At 38.2% G+C, this 18,703-nt stretch overlaps 1 protein-coding gene across 1 annotated transcript in view; it reads right to left on the reverse strand.

Moving 5' to 3' along the window:
- TRPM6 (transient receptor potential cation channel subfamily M member 6) overlaps positions 1-18,703 on the reverse strand; it is a 75,256-nt gene that overhangs the window by 15,678 nt on the left and 40,875 nt on the right. Inside the window, exons 22-32 of the mRNA XM_041422215.1 lie at positions 18,246-18,420; positions 16,710-16,824; positions 14,868-15,067; positions 12,552-12,684; positions 9,883-11,018; positions 9,063-9,175; positions 8,015-8,141; positions 6,991-7,088; positions 4,606-4,664; positions 3,019-3,044; positions 1,514-1,564 (exon numbers count right to left, since the gene is read on the reverse strand). Coding sequence (XP_041278149.1) covers positions 1,514-1,564; positions 3,019-3,044; positions 4,606-4,664; positions 6,991-7,088; positions 8,015-8,141; positions 9,063-9,175; positions 9,883-11,018; positions 12,552-12,684; positions 14,868-15,067; positions 16,710-16,824; positions 18,246-18,420 — 2,233 coding nt within the window. The remainder of the gene's footprint in view (positions 1-1,513; positions 1,565-3,018; positions 3,045-4,605; positions 4,665-6,990; positions 7,089-8,014; positions 8,142-9,062; positions 9,176-9,882; positions 11,019-12,551; positions 12,685-14,867; positions 15,068-16,709; positions 16,825-18,245; positions 18,421-18,703) is intronic.

The following is an 18,703-nucleotide window of genomic DNA, read 5'->3' on the forward strand; positions in this document are numbered from 1 at the left end:
CAAGGTAACCAACTCCAGAGCTTATGGAACTTATGGGGTTTGGACAGCAGCTATGCTTCTTTTAAGATTACCTCTTTAAGCAACATGTAATCGGAGGTTATTGAGTCCAGAAGGGCAGAGCAAAGGGCACCCGTGACACATCCTCCCCATGAACTGTGGTCCTCCTTTGAAAAGATTTGCACTTCATACTCCAGGTCAAGGTTGTTTACACATACCAAATTCAGCCAAATTCATACCAAATTTAGGAGTTGGTTACTGTGTCTGAACTGTGTTGGAGCATGGACTCCAACATGAGTCCACAAAAACAAGATCTTCCTTTGGTGCAGCACCCTCATGATCATGAAAGCAGAGCATAGCAGGAAGAAGGATGTGAACAGAGGAGCTGCTAAAATCTATGCCGTCTGTCAGACCATGCCAGCATCTCTCTAGAACTTTGAGAAGCCATGTGACATGGACTTGCAGCAGCTGCCAAACTTGGGACAACAATTTAGTTCTTTTGGGTATGCAGAGAGGTGGGATTAAATATGCTTTCTCAAATTGATAGCAAGAATAACACAAAAGCAGTATATGGTACAGAATTCTAGTGCAGGATTTTTGGGCCTTGTTGGCCAAATTCTGTCCTAATCTTCCTGGGGAAAGAAAACCTACACTGAAAACCTCTGAAGACATCTGTCAGTTCATAAGGGAAGCCACTTCCTTCTGTGCTTAAAAAGTCCAACATCATCTCAAATAGCGTGCCTGAAAAACAATAAATTGGTACCTGCAACAATGCCACCATGCCAGAGGAACTACGTCGGTACAGTTGATTGCAAGCCAGGAGGTGTTATTCCCAGTGAAAACTCTGAACATTTTGAATTTTAGAGGGCTGCTAACAGTTTTGATTTATTCCAGCCCGGCCTGTACCGGAGGCCAAGTCCTGTGGACAATAGTGACATCTACCGGCAATTTCTGCTCCCTTCTCCTCCTGGGAAAACACATCCAGGCCTCGGGGGAAAATCTGTGCGAACCCAGCTCGGGGAAAGGCAGGACTGCAGGAAATTAACATTCACAGGATTTATTCCCTGCCAGATTTTCGGGAGTTCATATATATATAAAGACAGATTAAGTAGTACAGGACCAATTATCTGAAGAAAAGAACTCCAGAAAGTACAAAGGAAGGTCTGGGAGGTGGGAGGGGATTGGCAGCTATAAACAAACTAGTTAGTGCCTCTTCTGCCTGCTCAGGAAGCTGACCTGTATTCATGATTTCCACTGATATTTTGAAAGAGATTATCTACATTCTGCTCTGGATTTGCCATAAATACCCAGAATGAAGCAATAATCAACAGAAAAAAAAAAAAAATCAATAATCCTTTCATTCGAGTGTAAGATGTGAATTAACACACAATCTTCTTAGCAGTGGGCAATTGTGCAAGTCCTCAAAATGAAAATCACAGTGGATGACAAAGGCACAACTAATGTTTGTTTTAATTTCTTAAATTCCTCAGCTGTCATTCTTGTGCCTCCTGCTTACCTGAGTAGTGAAGATGCAAATCTTGAGATGTTTTCAAGCAGGAGAAGATCTCTGAAATAATGTTTAAAGGATTGTTGTATTAATTATTATAGCAGACACAAATGCATAATTTTTTAATTTCTTCCATCCCAGAGTTTGTCACAAAACACATTAATCAGAATTGCTGGCTCAACATTCTAAAGAGGAATTAACCCACAGCATCCAAATTGCTGTTAAAATATAAGCAGACAAACATTTTTGGTGGTTACATATGCTCAGACAGATCAAATTTGGTCCAAAAATATTAGCTTTATTAAAAAAGCCTTTTTAATACAACCAAGAAAAATGAACACATTTTCATTAATTAGATTAAATCATTTTGTTCTCCTGGAAAACCATCCTTCAAAATTCCAGATTTCAGTTTCTATATATACTGTACTACTTTTAATTTTCAAAAAATGACATAATCAAAACAATGTTGACCACAATTTTTTGAACTTTACACTTTTCTTTTTGGTGTATTCCATTTGCTTTTAGTCCCTTTATAGTGAAAGAGATCTTACATGAAAACACCTATAGATGTTGGGGGAAGGGTCAGCATTTTTCACTCCCCTTAGTGATTCAAAGTCCCTTGTAATTTTTTCTTGCTGGACTCATCTACTTTTGCAGCATTTTGCATGTTGCAAAAAAACAAAGCATGAAAAGGGACCTTTTGAGAATGGGAAAAGTGGATTTTAATCAAAACAATGATGTGCTCTAGAGAGCAACCTTACAACTCAGTGTGCTTGCAGCAGAATGCTTCAGCACTGCAATGTTTTGTGCACAGATGGACCAGCAAAGAGCATCACTTGAAGTGGAGATAAGACTAGGAGCAAGCCATTCCTGCACCACAGCTAATCTCAAAAAGAGATAGATGCCCAGCTGCTCAGCCACTTACAGCTAAGTGTCATGCCAGGAAAACTGGGAGATGGACTAAAACACAACAAATACCACACTAACACTCTGCTTTTGGGGAACAAACTGATTCCTCACTAAAACCTTGAACTTCTTCATTGGACATTTCGTAATAAATTTAGTCCTTCACAGATTTCAGAATTCCAGGTAAACAACCCAAACAGAGATATTACACATAATTTGAATTTGAAAAATCCAGCATACATTAGAATCTTAGAACTTCAGACATACACCCTGGTTTGACCCAGGAGGTCACTTGGACTGCCAGGGATCAAAGAAGCAGCATCTTAAAGAGTTTCTTCCTGCTGAAAAGACAACATTACTGGGCAGACTAGAGTGAAAATAAAACCTTTTCTTTTAAGATTATGCAGTTGTTACGAGAAAAACACGTTTCCCATTTAAAAAATCTTTCACTTTAAAGTAAAAAATAATAATTAACACATGAAACAATATCTGTGCTATAATCCTCAACTACAGTAAATCAGCTTCTTTTTGGATTTTGTACTTCAGAATTGTCAGCATGAGAATTGCAGATGGGAGTTAAAATGAGTGACAAGCAATGAAAAACTTACTGTCAGTTTCCTCTGGAGCTCTCAATCTGTTTAAAAGCAAGTATTTGATATTTTAATCCAACATTTCTGTCATTAATCTAAAACTGGTACACATAGATCACATGTAAAGATACATGACTCAGCGATCTTAAGGTAAAATAACCCTCAGCCCAATTTTGTTCAACAAAGCCACGAGCAAACAATCTTCAGGCACTGAAGAACTGACACATTTTCCTATATGTTTCTTTCTCTCCTTTATGTTGAACTGCTATTCGCATCTTTTACACTGTAATAACAACATCAGGTGCAGAGCTTTCAATCGCATACACAACTGTTCATTTTTTAGTCAATGCTGAGATGTATTAACAGTTACTTTTGTCATTACCATCCTGTACAAGAATATACTTTTAAAATATGTGGTTCTTTGGATTAACAAGTCTGATTGCAAAAAGACTGCTGCATTTAAGCAGTCTTTGTTACAGAACACAGAAGATAGGATTCATCTCATAGATGAGAGGTATCCCACTGAAGACTACAAACTAAGCAAAAGATTCAGGGCACTCAACAGCCCCTAAATCCTGCTGGGAAGTGTGCAGTTTTCCTACTCTCTGTAAATGATTTTTTCAAAAAGAAAAAGGAAAAAAACACTCTAAAAACCCCAAACCCACAACAGCAGCAGAACATCCAACCCCGCGCCCACAGCCCCCACACACACACACAGAGTATGCATAAAACGCCCAGTAACTTTTTTCCTCCCCTCCCCATGGTGAAATCACATGGGATGTGACAGCTTTCTAGTATCTTCTACTTCTATCTTCTACCAGCACAGTGCTGAGAAGAAGAAAAGGAAAAAAAAAAACAAAACAAAACATAAATCTAGAAGAAATTGATGGAAATAGGAAGGAAAGGGAACATAAAGATGGCACTGCACATAGCAAAAATACTACTAATATTATAATAATTAATCAATCTGGGAAAAATATTTAAAACCTCACAAGAAAATGGAAACCACTTGTGAAACCAGTATATTTCCACTGAATGTAATTAAAGCTTAATAAGTTCTGAAAATGCATGAAGAAAACTGAACTAAATATTTAGTAAATGTGCAAAAGAGATGAATTGGTCAATGAGAGAAGTTTTCAGGAGATGCTAGCATTGCAATTATTAAAAAATAAAACGTGCAATAGCACAGCAAAGCAAATACAACTTTTCATCTGACTAGATTGGAAAAAGGGTTAATTAAAGAGGCTATGCTCATAGAACCATGGAATCACCAGAGAATCACAGAATCATTAAGGCTGGAAAATACCTTGTAAATCATCAGCTGTCATCTTAGTGACTGAATTAGAAAATTCAGTTATTGTTTGAATTAGAAAGGGTGTCTATTCCGCCTAAAATCGTACATTTTGTTTAAATTGATCTCTTTGATCTCCATTAGTAAGATTTCCTTTAAATAAACTTAAATACACTGAATGGTCTTAACTCTTCGTATCTCAGGAATTTGTCATTCTAAGTATATTGCAGAACTGAAATGGAAACCTGCAGACACTATAGACATCTCTTTCTGAGAACCTGTGATGAGTGTCTTAACATACTAATGATACATACGAGGAGTTCCTGTTCAGATTACTTTTCTTGGTGTTTCCAGATACGCTATTACTGAAATCCTAAAAAAAGAAAGATACTCTTACCAGTAAAATATGCACATCTTTATCATATACACAGTGCACAGCTCAAGAAGGTACAATCTTGAGAACTGTTGTTGCTATGATTTTTGTTAACATGAATAATGACCCTGACAGGCAGGTGAATCATAGCACCACTATACCTACACTAAAATGGAAATAATTTGCTCACATTGCCGTATTACATGTTGTCTCCAGACATTTTAATTAAATACTCAGGTCACCACCTATACCTCCATACACTCACAAAGCTGGTTAAAGGTCTTCTAATAAGCACAGTATTAGAGAACTTTCTTTATGTTGGAAAATTCCAGTGTACATATAACCTTTACTGTTGTTGAAAATAAGCCCTGGAACAGAAGACCGTAACACACTGAGCAGCTTTCCAAGGATATTTAGATCTCATTATTTTCCAGATCTTATATTTAAATAAATACTCAAATAATCTTTTAAACTTCAAGCCATTTTAGGAAAAAATGGGCCAGCCAGGTCCTCCTAATGTGACAGTAAGAAATGGATTTTTTCTTCTCAATAGTATTCAGACCAATTTCAACCCTCAAAACACACACATACACAAATGTTTTATGACAGCTAAGTTTAAAGAAGAATCAACTAAAATTCAACTTTTAATTTAAACTGAAACTTAAATAAACTTTAATTTTTTTTTTTTAATTTCTCTCATATTTTGCACATGTACCTTGCTCTGAAGATGAAAAAGTCTTTAACAAAAGCTTCCTACACAGCTCTCTGCTTCCTATCAAGAAGGATTTCTGAGCCCCTGATATGCCATGAGCGGGAAACTTCACTTTCGGGAAGATACAGATCTTTAAAATACATCACTCTCCAAGTGGAACAGTTGGATGCAGCAACTTTGTTATATCTCAGTGATAAATATAAGCTTTCATAGTCCAGAGAGAGACGCAACAATTCAGTGGATACTGAAAGCTGAACCTTGGAAGAATAAATAATTTGAAGTTGGTGTTTCAGAAACAACTGGTTTCAGCATAACTCCAATACTGCTATTAATCAGCAGAATAGGGGTTTTTACCATTTAAAAAATATTACACTTGAGTTTTATCTGAATATATCTTAATATAAGCTATGAAACACCAGATTACTTGATTACCGCGCACAATTTTCCTGACTTTATTTTGCCTGGCTCATCCTGTGATTCACAATTCAAAGATGTATTGATTTTGAGTCCAAGTTTCAGTTTTACAGAATACAAAATCAGTAAATTTATTTCTATTTCTCTCTCTCATCACTTTTTAATACAAAACCCCACCATTTTTTTAAATTGAAACATTAAATCTCTCATCCCTGGTATATGGGATTCAAGTTCTACAACACTCAGAGCAGCATAACTGAAATTACCTGTTTCATTTTTATTCCCAAAAAAAGGAAAAATGATAACATTTTCAGTGAAAAATAAGCTAGTCTTTGAAAGATCTCCATTTTAATAACCAAAAGTCCTATAAGTGAAATCAACAAGGATGGATGCTTTGGTGCTCTTGAAAAGAAAGAGGAAAGGATTTGCTCACATTTCCTTTTCTTAATTTATTCTTTGGAAAGTTCCTTTCATTTCTCTGAGATATAAAATTAATGAATGGTACATTTTCTTCTATTAGCTATTCCATTTCTTCTATTAGCTACATAATTTTAAAACAGGTAGTAGTTTCCACAATCCAGATTCCTGCTCAAGTCTTCAGGAAATATAAATTGGTCTAACTCCATCAAACTCAAGGAGCCTATATTAATTTTCATACAGGAAGAGAAACTTTAGATTACAGAGCTGCATATTAATTCTGGTAAATAATAAAATACAATGTTTATAAGACAATGGTTAAAAAATCCATGCTTTGCAATTATTATCAATATTTATCTACCCTTTTGCAAGAAATGACTGTGTGAAAAAGTGAGTGCTATGTAGCTAACTCTTCGAAATTGTCTTCTAATCCATTCTGCCCACAAGTTTAAGATCAAGTTGTGTGCTTACTCATTGCCTGATTAAACATCAAAGTGTGTTATTTGTGACTAAGCTCATACTCAGAACCACTCAAAGATTCAGTAATTTAATGTCCTATTTCAATAATCTTAGTAGAGTGTTAGCAGCTGTTAAATCCCTCATTTACTGCCACACGTACGCTGTTTCAGCAGACAACAAAGTTTCTCATCTCTCAAAGAGGAATGTCGTGACAAAGAAACTCTATTGGCAAATCCAGGGATGACTCTGGATCATCAGCTAGTAGAGCTACTCTGGGCTCATCCCAGCCAAAATTATGGACTAGGATGTAATGCTTGGTCTTACCTCTCGAGAATGTCTCAGGTAATCACAGAATGGTATGGTATGCCTACCAAAGTCTGGATTTTTAATTTTCTGGTGCTTGTAATGGAGACGTTCCAAACCTAGTCAAAAGAGAAGCTGTCAGCTATTTCTAGAGGGTAAATGAACAACTCTATTGCTATAAACTAAATAACTACACAGGGTTATAAAATAAACACCTATACACCATATTGTCCCAGTAAATGTAACCCAGTAATGGGTTAAAAAAACAGTAACCCAGTAATGGGTTAAAAAAACAATGACAGAATTTCATAGGGCTAAACAGACTATTTCCACATTTTTCAGCAGACTTTGGAGAACAGCCCTCCTCTGAGGGCTGAGTACTGAGTGGTACTGAGCCGCAGCACTGTCCAGTACTTCACCCAGCAGCTCACAGGATGAAACCAGTGAGCCACATCAGAGCAAAGTTGAAAGATGAGATGAATGATGCATAGAATTTCTGAGAATGAATGAGATGGAGAAATACTAAACAAAGAGTCAGAATGCCATTCCTTTTCACTTCAAAAGAGACAATACAGAATTAGTTTCTTCCCTTTGGAAAATGTGTTTCTGAGCAATGAGAAATGAATAATGCAGGCAGAGGATCTGCCAACAAATACAGTGTCACAGCACTGCCTGTAAGGGTAAATGTCCTGAAAAATAATGAGTTTATTTTTTTTGCAATTAGCCAGGGTGCCACTTTAGATGGCACTTCAGGAGAGGAGACAAATACATCATTCTTCCTACTTATTCCTGAGGATTAGCACTCAGCTATCTCCTATGGAAGACAGGCAGTGGTCCCAAAAAGATTCCCCTGATCTTCTATCCATCCAATGAATCTTCTGCCTCTTCAATGTTGCATCAAATAACCAAGACAAACTAAGTCTAATTCTATAAAAATTATGCCATAAGGTGAAAATGGTGGATGACACTTGGATTTTCTGAATTATATTTACTAGTTCTTTTTAAAAGCTGTTCTGAAATTCACTTTTTGTAACATGTAGCATACTTAGCTGGCTGAAATTAGACACGGTGAGCCAATTCTTGCTGTGTTTCTCTTGCTCATCCCAGACATTGATTTCTGCAGGCTCTGAGTTCACTTGAGTGTTCTGGGGACAACCATCCACTCTAATCACCTACCAAGACACAGACAAAGCAATACTGGATTTACAGTATGACTAGCATCTCCACAGTTCCTCTGACAGCATTATGATGTGACCTCTCAGAGCCTCTCTGAAATGCCAGTGGATTAATGAATGCACCCCAACTGAGAAAGATTTTCCCAGTTTTGTTACAAACTGCAGAAGAGGTTGCTTTTGTCTAGCAAGTACTGCAGTTGCACACTATCTGAAGGTATTCGAACTTTGAGACCTAATACCTTGAGAGATACTAGATTTCAAAGTTCAAGTCCGAGACCCTTCGCTGACCTGTGTATCTTACGTAAACAAACCAGCCTTCAGTATTTATCTCATTAAACAGTGATAATTCTTTCCAGATAATAAACACCCCAGAAATTTTTATAGGCACTAGAAATAGATTTTAATTTATGAACACACAGACACAGTTGCAAAAGTTGCCCCATACCTATACCTGATCAATATACTTTCTGCAATGTGCTAAATGTTTGATGGGTTCAGAGAAAAGTCTATGGGACTCTTGCAGGCAGGAGACAACATTATGAGACCTATCTTGCCTGAATACACTTGTAAACCCCCTGGATATGGTCACTGCTTCAGTCTAGTCTAGATTACATGAAGCCTCCACAAGTTCTCCTGAAAGCTGAAATGCAACAACTGATTTATGGTTCTGAATCACCACAAAATCAGTATCAACATGGTATACCAAAGTCCCTGGATGGCAGCAAATTCAAAACAGAAACCCTACAGATCCAGAAAAAAGTAAAAATGGAACCAAAACCAGACACACAGAGGAGATGCTGCAGTTTGTGTGCAACATTTTATATGTTTGCATTTTCAATGAAACCACACTGCAGAAATGCTCTTAAGGAATGAAGAAGAAAATTTTGAGATACACAATTCTCTTGCATCTGCCCATACCGGCACCTGAAGAGGTTTTGGATTCCTCTTTCCTCTCCCAGACTTTCTGTCTCTGTTTTGCTGTTTTGCTTTTGTTGCCTCACTGTGGTGTAGCTCACAGGATCCTAAAGATTCTGCAGGAAAGAGTCAAAAAACACCTTTAAGCTACAAAGTTTCTGTTTACTAAGGGAAAATCTGTTAGGACTGAGAACTGGCAAATGTCTAAAGCAATCTGAGAAAGAGTTGTGGTATCCAAACTCAGCACTCAAGCAGTTCCATGCAAAGATGAGCAGCATCACAGGACATAAAAAACTAATGTCATCCATCACGTCAGACTATTCATAATTGAAACTGGAATCAGATGTATTTTAACACTTGGTAAGTAAACTTGATGGTGGACAGAGAGGTGTTTAAACTGACTTTTATGAAAAAGAAAATATGCCTTTTCATTCTCCATGCACCCATCTCTGATACTGCTGATGTGTCTCTACAGAATCATGTAATGTATTTTGGTTCCTGCAACTCTGCAAGAGTTCCTGCAAGAGACTTCCACAGAGTAAGCACAATCCTTCTGCCACCTGCCTGTGTAGCCACAGACATGGAGATTCCATGACATGGGGCAGATCCGGGTGGCTGACACACAGGTGTGTTGCAGCTTGGATAGCAGGCATACTTCAGGTATTCCCAACAGACCCACACAAAAAAAGTGAGAGAGGAACTCTGGACTCTCAGTTATTACCCACCACTACATCTAATATCTTCTGGGTGCAAAAGAAACATTTTTTGATGTCTTAGACTCTCCAGTAGCAGATACTGTACATGCTTAATGTTTTATAATTACCGCCTACAGCCTTGCAGACTTTCCCTGATCTCTCTTTCTTAGGAGACGGTAAGCTGTTGCTTCTGCAGAAACTCCAGTCCCTCCAGGGAGGGCTGATCCAGAAGGAGATGCTTTGCTTCAGCCTCTTCTGAGAGAGGCTGCTGCTGTGACATGACTTGACAGAGCTGTAGGAGAAGGACTTTGAATCCCTTAAGTGGACATGCCTGGTGGGATTATTCTGGCAATTGTTAGCCTTGTCATAGGAGGAATGGAGGTACAGGGCTTTCTTCTTTGAATCTGAGATGAAAACTCCTTTTTCATCACCTTCAGAGAATCCCCAGTTGACATAACCACCTTCAGTTTCTTCCTTGCCATCACAGGGGGATGCTGCACTTTCTTCAATATCCAGCGGTAGCTGGAGATCAAGGGGATGAGCAGCTTCTGCAGCATTAATCTTTTCTGATGGCAAACGAATAACGAAATCTCTCTGGCTCCATTGGTAACCTTCTGTCTCTTTGCCAAGGAAGCTGATACCTGGCAAGTTGTGCGGAACCACAATGCTGCTTTGCAGGTCATCTCTGAATGCTTCATCCTTGTACTTGGCAGCAGCATCCAAAAAGGAGAAATTTAAGGTGACATCATCACAAAAAGACCCTCCCTGATGGTCAGGAGGCACCAGCAAAAACTGCCCGTACCTAGGAGTCGACTTAGTCTCAGAGGATACTCCTGAAGTGATTGTGTCTGTTTCTATTTCTGCCTTTGGAGAGCTGTCTTCTACCACCTTGTTACTCTCAGACTTCAAGAGTTTGCACTCTGATGGAGACTGAGTCCCTACCAAGCTCCGTAAGAGGGAGGGTGGCATGCTGTAATAGTGGTATTTCTTGTCATACAAGCTCTCCAGGCTGCTCAAAGTCTTGGAATAGAATGCATTGCTCCAGCTATGGGGCAGCTTCCTACAGCTTTGGTGTTTTGTGTCAGCCAGTAAGGCTTCTTCCACCTTCAAGGTGTCTACAGCTGAAAGCACTTTCAGGATGTCCACTGTCAGGGCAGACAGGTCTTGCAAATGTCCTAGCTGGCTGTCCAGGGAAAGTAAAGACTCCTTGATATAAAATACCTTCTCATGAACTTCTTTAAGTTGTTGAAACATCTCTTCCACTCTAGGTAGAAAAAGAAAACATAACTAAAAAGCCAAAACATAGATCTTTACATCTGTTTGAGAGATGATGAAAGAAACCTAATACATTTCAATAATACATTTCATAATACATTTCAAAAAGTCAGTGTTTTAAACAGGCTTTTTTTTTTTAATGGTGAGTTTCATTGCCATTAATATCTGTATTTGACAAAACCCAGCCAAACTGCCAGTGGGTTTTTTAAGGAAATAGTCATTTTGCTCAAGGAATACCTATTTTTAAAATAGCTGTTTTCCTACTAATACCTATTCATTGACATAGAACTACTAAAACATTGATGGCAGGTTACATTGGGTATGGCTGCAAATGAAGTATACTTCCTGTCAGCTGGACATCCTGCATTTTACATTTCTTGTGCAAGCATGAAAAGCATACGGCTCACACAAACTCTTTAATCTTGCATTTTTCAAATACTAAAGACTGCTGAGAAACAGGTTTCCCAAGGACATATTTGGCCTCTGGAAGCAGATTCTATGCATCTTATGGCATTGGTTATCTTCAGGTGAAATTCAACTGCCTAAAAAACCAAAGCTTTATTTATTTATTATCCTCAAATCCCCAGTAAAAAGTGCAGGAACTTCTTGGCCTGGAATTGAATAATTTTAACCAAATCAGTACCTTCATATTTCTTCTCTGTTACTTTATCACTAAGACAATGATAAGTTAGCTGCAGGCAATATGCAGTAGTAATTTCTTTCCTTTGTCACAGAGTAACTAATATATTTATCCAGTAAATGAGACCTTATTGAAGTAATCAATTCTGCAGTTTCTGAACAAAACTAGTTATTTAATTTCTTTTAGAGAGGATGTTTCTTTTGCTTCTGTGTTTAATTTTAACATGCAGGAAATAATGTTATTCTTTCTCTAGGCAAAACAAATTTGTTAGATTAAACCACTGTTGGCACTCAGTAAGAGTTTTTATAGTGTTCATTTTTTTAACTGTTCCCATTCAACTTAATGGTAGATTTACCATTGATTTCAATAAAAAGCTTAATTAGGCCAATACTGACTGTTTTGAAACCCAGCTGGTGGCTGTGTATTGGCATTGATAAACCCAGACACTACATTGCAAATAATGCTACAGTGGTTTTCAGGCTGTTTCTGCAAACAGCAATTTTACCAGTCACAAGCAATACTCTCAGAGTCCCTACACTACTAAGCTTTTAAATAAAATTACATATTTTATGCTGTTGTCTGGCTTGCTTTTGTAGTGCTACCTGGTCTGCACAAGTGAAACTGAGCAGCACCTTGCTGTACCCCCTTAACCATGTGCACACTGCACGGGTCTGGGGACGCAATTCTGTCAGCAAGGCTTCCCAGACACACCTGACATATGTCCCAAAGAGATGCAGATACAGAAACAGACACAATTCCATCAAATTAACAAGGCCTATACCTGTTCAAAGTGGCCATAACCAGCTTCAAAAACATTAATTTATCCAAGTCTTTTTATACGACAAATTTATACAAAGAATACAAATATGCATCAAAACACACCTTTCTGTGGTCAAACGTATCCTTTCACTGCCACTGGAACTCAGGTTTTCATTCTTTTCAAGAAAATATTCTTCTACACACTGCTCCTCGAAGTCATGGAGTTTCTTTAACTCCTCATCACTCAGGTAGAGCTCTGAATAAAGGAGGTAGGAATCAGTATGAAGCAGGTTAATAATTGTAATCATTTATAAGTACACATGAGGGAAAAAAAGAAAAAAATCCAGTCAAAAAACTTGTTTACACTCCCTCCCTTGACAAGAATGAATCAGGCCTAAGTGCATGAATTTGACTTGAGTATAAAGACTCAAATACATAAAAATGTGGGATTTTGCCTTTCTTTACATAGGGAACAAAAGCACACAGACAAAAAATCCAGTACACTCCTCTTTAAAGCCTCAAAAATACGTATCTGAATGGCTGCTCACAAAGACTAATTTTCTCACAATTTTTTTTCCTGTACTTTGTTATACATGCGTCATTTACAAGATTTAGATATGAACATGTAAACCTTACAAAAATTTCACTCCATTTTAGCCCAGACACTCACTTAGAGCTAGTTACCTACAACAACTACAGTCCATTTAGGTGCTCAAAGCTGCAAAGTTTGGGGGGTTTTTCACCTGACTGGTTAATATGCTCATATCTATAAAGCATTCAAATATGCTTAATAAAAGTTCATATGTACAAAACATTAAGACCCTCCACCCCAAGATTAATGAGGGGAAAAAAGCATTCAGAAGTTTAAAATTCCATAACTTGGGCAGCTCACGGTGCTATTCTTCTAGCACACCAAGACTTCTGAGATAACAGCTCCATTACAAGGAAGTACAAAGAAATGCATATGGTGGAAAGCTGCTTCTTTGGCTCAAACGCCACATTTTCCAAGCTACTCTTTTCTGTCCTTTTTTATGTACCAAAGTCCTCCCGGTACTTGCTAGAGAGGTGCCTGTTCCAAGCAACAAGGCAGGGTTTGCTGCAAGGATGTAGTACTCAGTTGCAACACACAGCTAAGCAGTGAAGACCCCTCTCACTCCATATGAGATTTCATCACCTTCCAGACACTTTTCTCCCCTATTTGACCTGTGTTTTTCCCTCCAAAATTTTGCGCTGTGTCTTGGTATTGATTTTCCACAGGGTGGACCTGGGTACTCGTTGTGCAAACCAGTTAATCATAGCAACACCAAAACTAAAGAGAAAGCTATCAAGCAAAACTGTATCGAAAACATGCCCAGAGGTGCCTAAACAGAAAAAAATGCTCCTTCTGAGAGAAAGGTAAGGAAAGCACCAGCCTTCTGTGCAAGGATTTTCAGACATGCTAAGCAGTTTTCCTTCAGCCTAATGCTCCTTACAAGACACCCTCTATGCTATGCCACTGACTTTCGCTGTGCTTCAAACAAGCAATGGCCCTTCAAAGGCAGGCTGGTGCATCCAATCATGATGGGGGAGCTGAACCAGGGAGCAGCAGTACAGTAGTTCAGCACTGATTAGCTACGCCTGTTTTTGAGCTCTGTAACCACCTGTGAGCATGCCAGGTATCTTCAGAGATTCATGTTCAGCAGAGAAAATTCTAAGTGAGGCATAACCCACACAGGTCTGCCCACCTCTATTATAAGGCATCAAGGATGTACAATGCATCAAAAAGGCTGAGGCTGTATAATACTAGATACCAATGCTTCCCAATTTTATTTAGATATGTTACAGTCACCCCTTCCCCTGCCTCAGACCCAGCACCAAGCCCCACGACTATTTCCATCCCAGTATCTTGAGGTCCCTTTTCCACAACAGGTCAGGCTACTCCTGGCAGAGCTAGTGACAGTAGGACAGGGAACTGGCATCACCTTAAGGAGGCATTAGGAAAGACCTGGCATAAAGAATTCCAGGCTGGGAAAAGTGAAGGTAAGGTGCAGTGATAAGCCAGTGCACAAAGGGACAAAAGCAGCAAGGAGGTGGGAAGCCTCTCTGCATCTGCAATCACTGGATCACCTCTACTCTTGGGCTCTGCAGCTACTTTCCCCAGGTAATGATAAAGGAATTATTGGTCTTTTCATAACAAACATACAGAAATTTATACTTTTGGCACTACTTAATTTCTTTTAAAATAAGAAATTATTTAGTTCCTATGGAATAAGTTGCTGTCCCTTTATTTCAGCTCAGAGTTGTGAGGCCTTGTGACTGAACTGATGCACAGTATGCAGCACAACAACAGCCAAACACAAAGCAAAGCATTACCCCCTTTTTTTCTTTTTTTTTTTTTTGCAACTCATCTCCACAGTGATGGGAGTGAAGATGAGCTATTTCTTTTGGTTCCCAGCTTACTTAGTCCAACATCGCCTTCCTCTTGGTCCGACTCATTTGGGGGCTGGTGGTGGAAGATGCACTTTATCAGAAGCCCAATGTGACTCAGGAGGATGAATGGTGGAGGCAGCCATGGCTTCTCATGGTAGGTCATGATGTAGCGGTAACGGTTGTACTTCCAGAGCTTGTTCGAGATGGATTTCAAATCAAAATAAACATTACTGAGGGGAGAATCACAGAGGGAGAGAAGAAGGAGGGTAAAACATTCATGTGAGGAATACTCCCAATACAGCACAAGACACTTCTCCACAGATCTAATATAACACTGGTCTCATTCCTCCAGTGAGGTAAATCAGCTTAGCAACTGACGTGCCTGCAGCTAGTGCCTTAGAATGAGATCTTCAAAGCTGCCTAACAGATTTGGAGATCCAATTCCCATTCACATTAATGGGAGCTGGGCAAAAGATGCCACTTACGTGGCTTTGAAATCCCAGTCATACTATTTAAATTTTAATACATACCCTAACTGAGAATTCAGCATTGTTCGCCTCTTTGGATTGGATTAAAAGTAGGTGTCAGGCTTAGGAAAAACTCTAACAAAATAGTTTTCAGCTAGGTGAGCCATTCTTCTGCAGAATACTCATTGGAGCTGTGAAGTTAAATGTGATTGCACTGAATAATTTTCTGTGTCTACTATGATAGACCCAAACTCAGGAAAGAAATGTTGTGGTTTCCAACATTCCATTTCTGGTCATTTCAGATGCACTGTCATTCTACACAGCCAGTATATAATCACGAAAACATCAACTTTCCTTCTGAGAACATAATTAAATGTATTTCTCACACCCACCCATTTCTGGTCCCACTTCTGGAACAATCAAATCACTACACAGAAGATTTACCATATCATCATTACTAAAGCTTTAGTTCCAGAAATCATTCAGATAACAATTTCACACATGTAAAATTATACATAATGTATAAAATAATAGCTTGATTCCTTGACAGGAAAGGGATTTCTTATTGGAAGAGGAAATAGAATGACTTTTGATAATTCAGGTTTTTTTACATATGAATGAGTTATTGTATTTATTTGATTTTTTTTAACCTGCAGCTGACTTTTTCTTCCCCAGAAATGCTAGAACTATAAGAAAAAATAAATAACTGCTTGGGTTAGGCTGCTCTTTAGTAATATTTTACAGAACTTGCTCCACTACAATGGGTTCATGTTAAAACATGAAGGGTTAGAATTACTATAAAGACACTGACAAAGTACTATGAATTACTATAGAATTACTATAAAGACCCTTTCTACTATGGCAGCACACATTAACAGGCAAATTGTTGGAAACTCTGCTGTTAGATTTCAGACTAGAACATACGAAATTGCTTAAAGTAAGTAAGAATTTTCAAATTATTACCTAAAGGAAAAGCATACTCTTACTTTATCCTCTTCACTTGAACACCTTCTGCTTATCTGCCAGTTTAAAACTTGGCCTACCCTATGATGAATGTTATGGAGGCTCTTAGCACAACAAATACAACTTTTAGGAAGGGAAAATTACTTTAGGGATGAAATAATTCTGTGCTTTTTGCCACCTGCAATTGTCCGCTCTTACAGAGTCACATTCTTTTTAAGTGGCAAAAGAGTTTAGCTGTCTTCTCACTATCTCTTTCCTTGCACCATATGGCTACCACTGTTCTTTCCTTTATTTGACTTACCCCCATGGCTGATGGGGTACAACCACAACCATCAACGTGGCCTTGCTAGGGCAGTTTTGGTGAAAACCTTTCCAGAATTGCAGGCACAATATATGTTAAAGTAAGTATATTGCTTTTACAGCAATATACCAAGGTACCTACTTAAAGAATGCAATGAGCAAGTTGACCATGATGATGTACTGCACAAAGAGGTAGACAGCTTGCAGAAATGGTGTGAGAAAGGAGCCGGGAGGACAGTCTTCGTTGGCTTCACAAACTGGAAATGAAAGACATACAGAACACGGGTAGCACGGAAACCAGAAGGGAGCACAGGAATGGCCTGTGATTCTCATTTGTCCCAACAAGAAACAGAATAGTCCTCACTAATTTCACAGAGATACATCACTAAATTTCCAAATTAAAGATCAGCCTCCAGCGAAAGGAGAGCTGAGACCTCTTCGTGCTATTACCACCCTAGTTACCACCTGTTCAGAAGATGCAGACACCACTTCATACAAATCAGTTCTTATGCCAGTCATTCCACTTTTTGTTAAGGGGAAATACACAGCTGAAATATGTTTGGGGGATGGTATTTACCCAAGTAAGCTGAAATCCAGATCTTTGATCCTTAAGACAGGAGCGCCACAGGCGTAAAGCAACAAATAGTGGACATTAGGGGATCCCTTCGGATGTTTTCAAATCATCAAAATAAATACCTCCCAATCTTTTTAATTTCTAAGAAAATTTAACCCTTTTGAGGAAATTTTGAAAGATACTTATAAAGAAGGACCCCTAAATTCAGGACATATTCTGCTGGATAAAGAGTCACTAGATAAATCATAGCTTTATTTGGGAAGTGTCAAATTTCTAAAGGTTTAGAATTATTAAGTGATTAAATGGATTAAACTGGGAAACTTAACAGTGTGCTTTCATTAAAAGAATTTTGATTTATATAACCAAAATACGTGTGACTGTTTTAGCAGTAATAATGGATGCAACATGGTAGATTATTTTAATGAATTAGGTCTATGCTGAACTATGTACCTTAAATAGTTATATCTCTCTGCATAACTACTTTTCTATTTTAGGGACTGTTTTACTTACACCTTCAGTCAGTAGCATGAGAGTGCCTTACATCTGTAATGCTTAAATATCTCTGGAGTGCCTGGTTCCTCTCTCTTACTGAAACAGGTCAAAGCCATAATCAAGCTACACAATTCTTCCTATTTATATTGATTGGTTTTATTTCTCCTATGTGCATATGGTTTATCTATTTTAAAATGGTGCCAGGTAACTTATTTCTCCCTTTCTTTTCCTCCTTTATTCTTTCTTCCTTAAAGTCAGCTTCTCACTTTTCTCCAAGAGATCAGCATCTTTGTGTTCACTTAATTGGAAATTTGTTTCACTGGCAGATCCCCTTACCAGGAAGTAGCTTAGTATTAGTTCCTATGTGCTATGCCCTGATATTTGCAGTATATTTAATTTGAAACACTAAGTTTGAAGGGTTTATCATTTAAACCTATTTATTTTCAACTTCATTCATGCAGTATTACTCATTATGGACATAGATATGCTGGAATCAGAACTGTTTAAGGAAGAACAGACTCAGTAGGTAGTCAAAACTCAGGAGACCAAAGTGGACATGCTTCTGCACATATTTAATTTAAGCTGTTGAGCTACAGTCTCAAAATTACCTACCATCTATTTCTCCAGCATAGACCTCACCAAACATCATCCAGTAGGGCTGAAATACAATATCTCGTGCCAGTGTCCAAGAAGGGGGCTCCTCTGGTGAAAGAATTGCTTTCCGTGACACCCCAAAACTCAGCAGGACTATGGCCATCATGATCACAATATAGAACATGTTTCCTGTCTGGAAGACATGTTTGTGTAAAAGAATTAGTTGTGTTAATTATATGTAAAAGAGACATTCATTTTAGGGAAGAGTATCAATCACTGTTTTTACAAATCAGAATATAAAACCGGGGGTAATAGTCTAATATGCTGGAGGAAATAAAAATATTTTGTTCCTATAACCTGGACTACATGAGAATTTTGTAGATGTTAAAGTCATCCTAGACCAAAAAAGCCACAAGTCCTACTTGCTTCACATGTTCCTCTTATATATTAAGCAAGATCTAAAAAATGCAGAGATC

Source organism: Onychostruthus taczanowskii, unplaced genomic scaffold, assembly GCF_017590055.1.
Source record: "Onychostruthus taczanowskii isolate IOZ18803 unplaced genomic scaffold, ASM1759005v1 scaffold72, whole genome shotgun sequence".
Classification (NCBI taxonomy): domain Eukaryota; kingdom Metazoa; phylum Chordata; class Aves; order Passeriformes; family Passeridae; genus Onychostruthus; species Onychostruthus taczanowskii.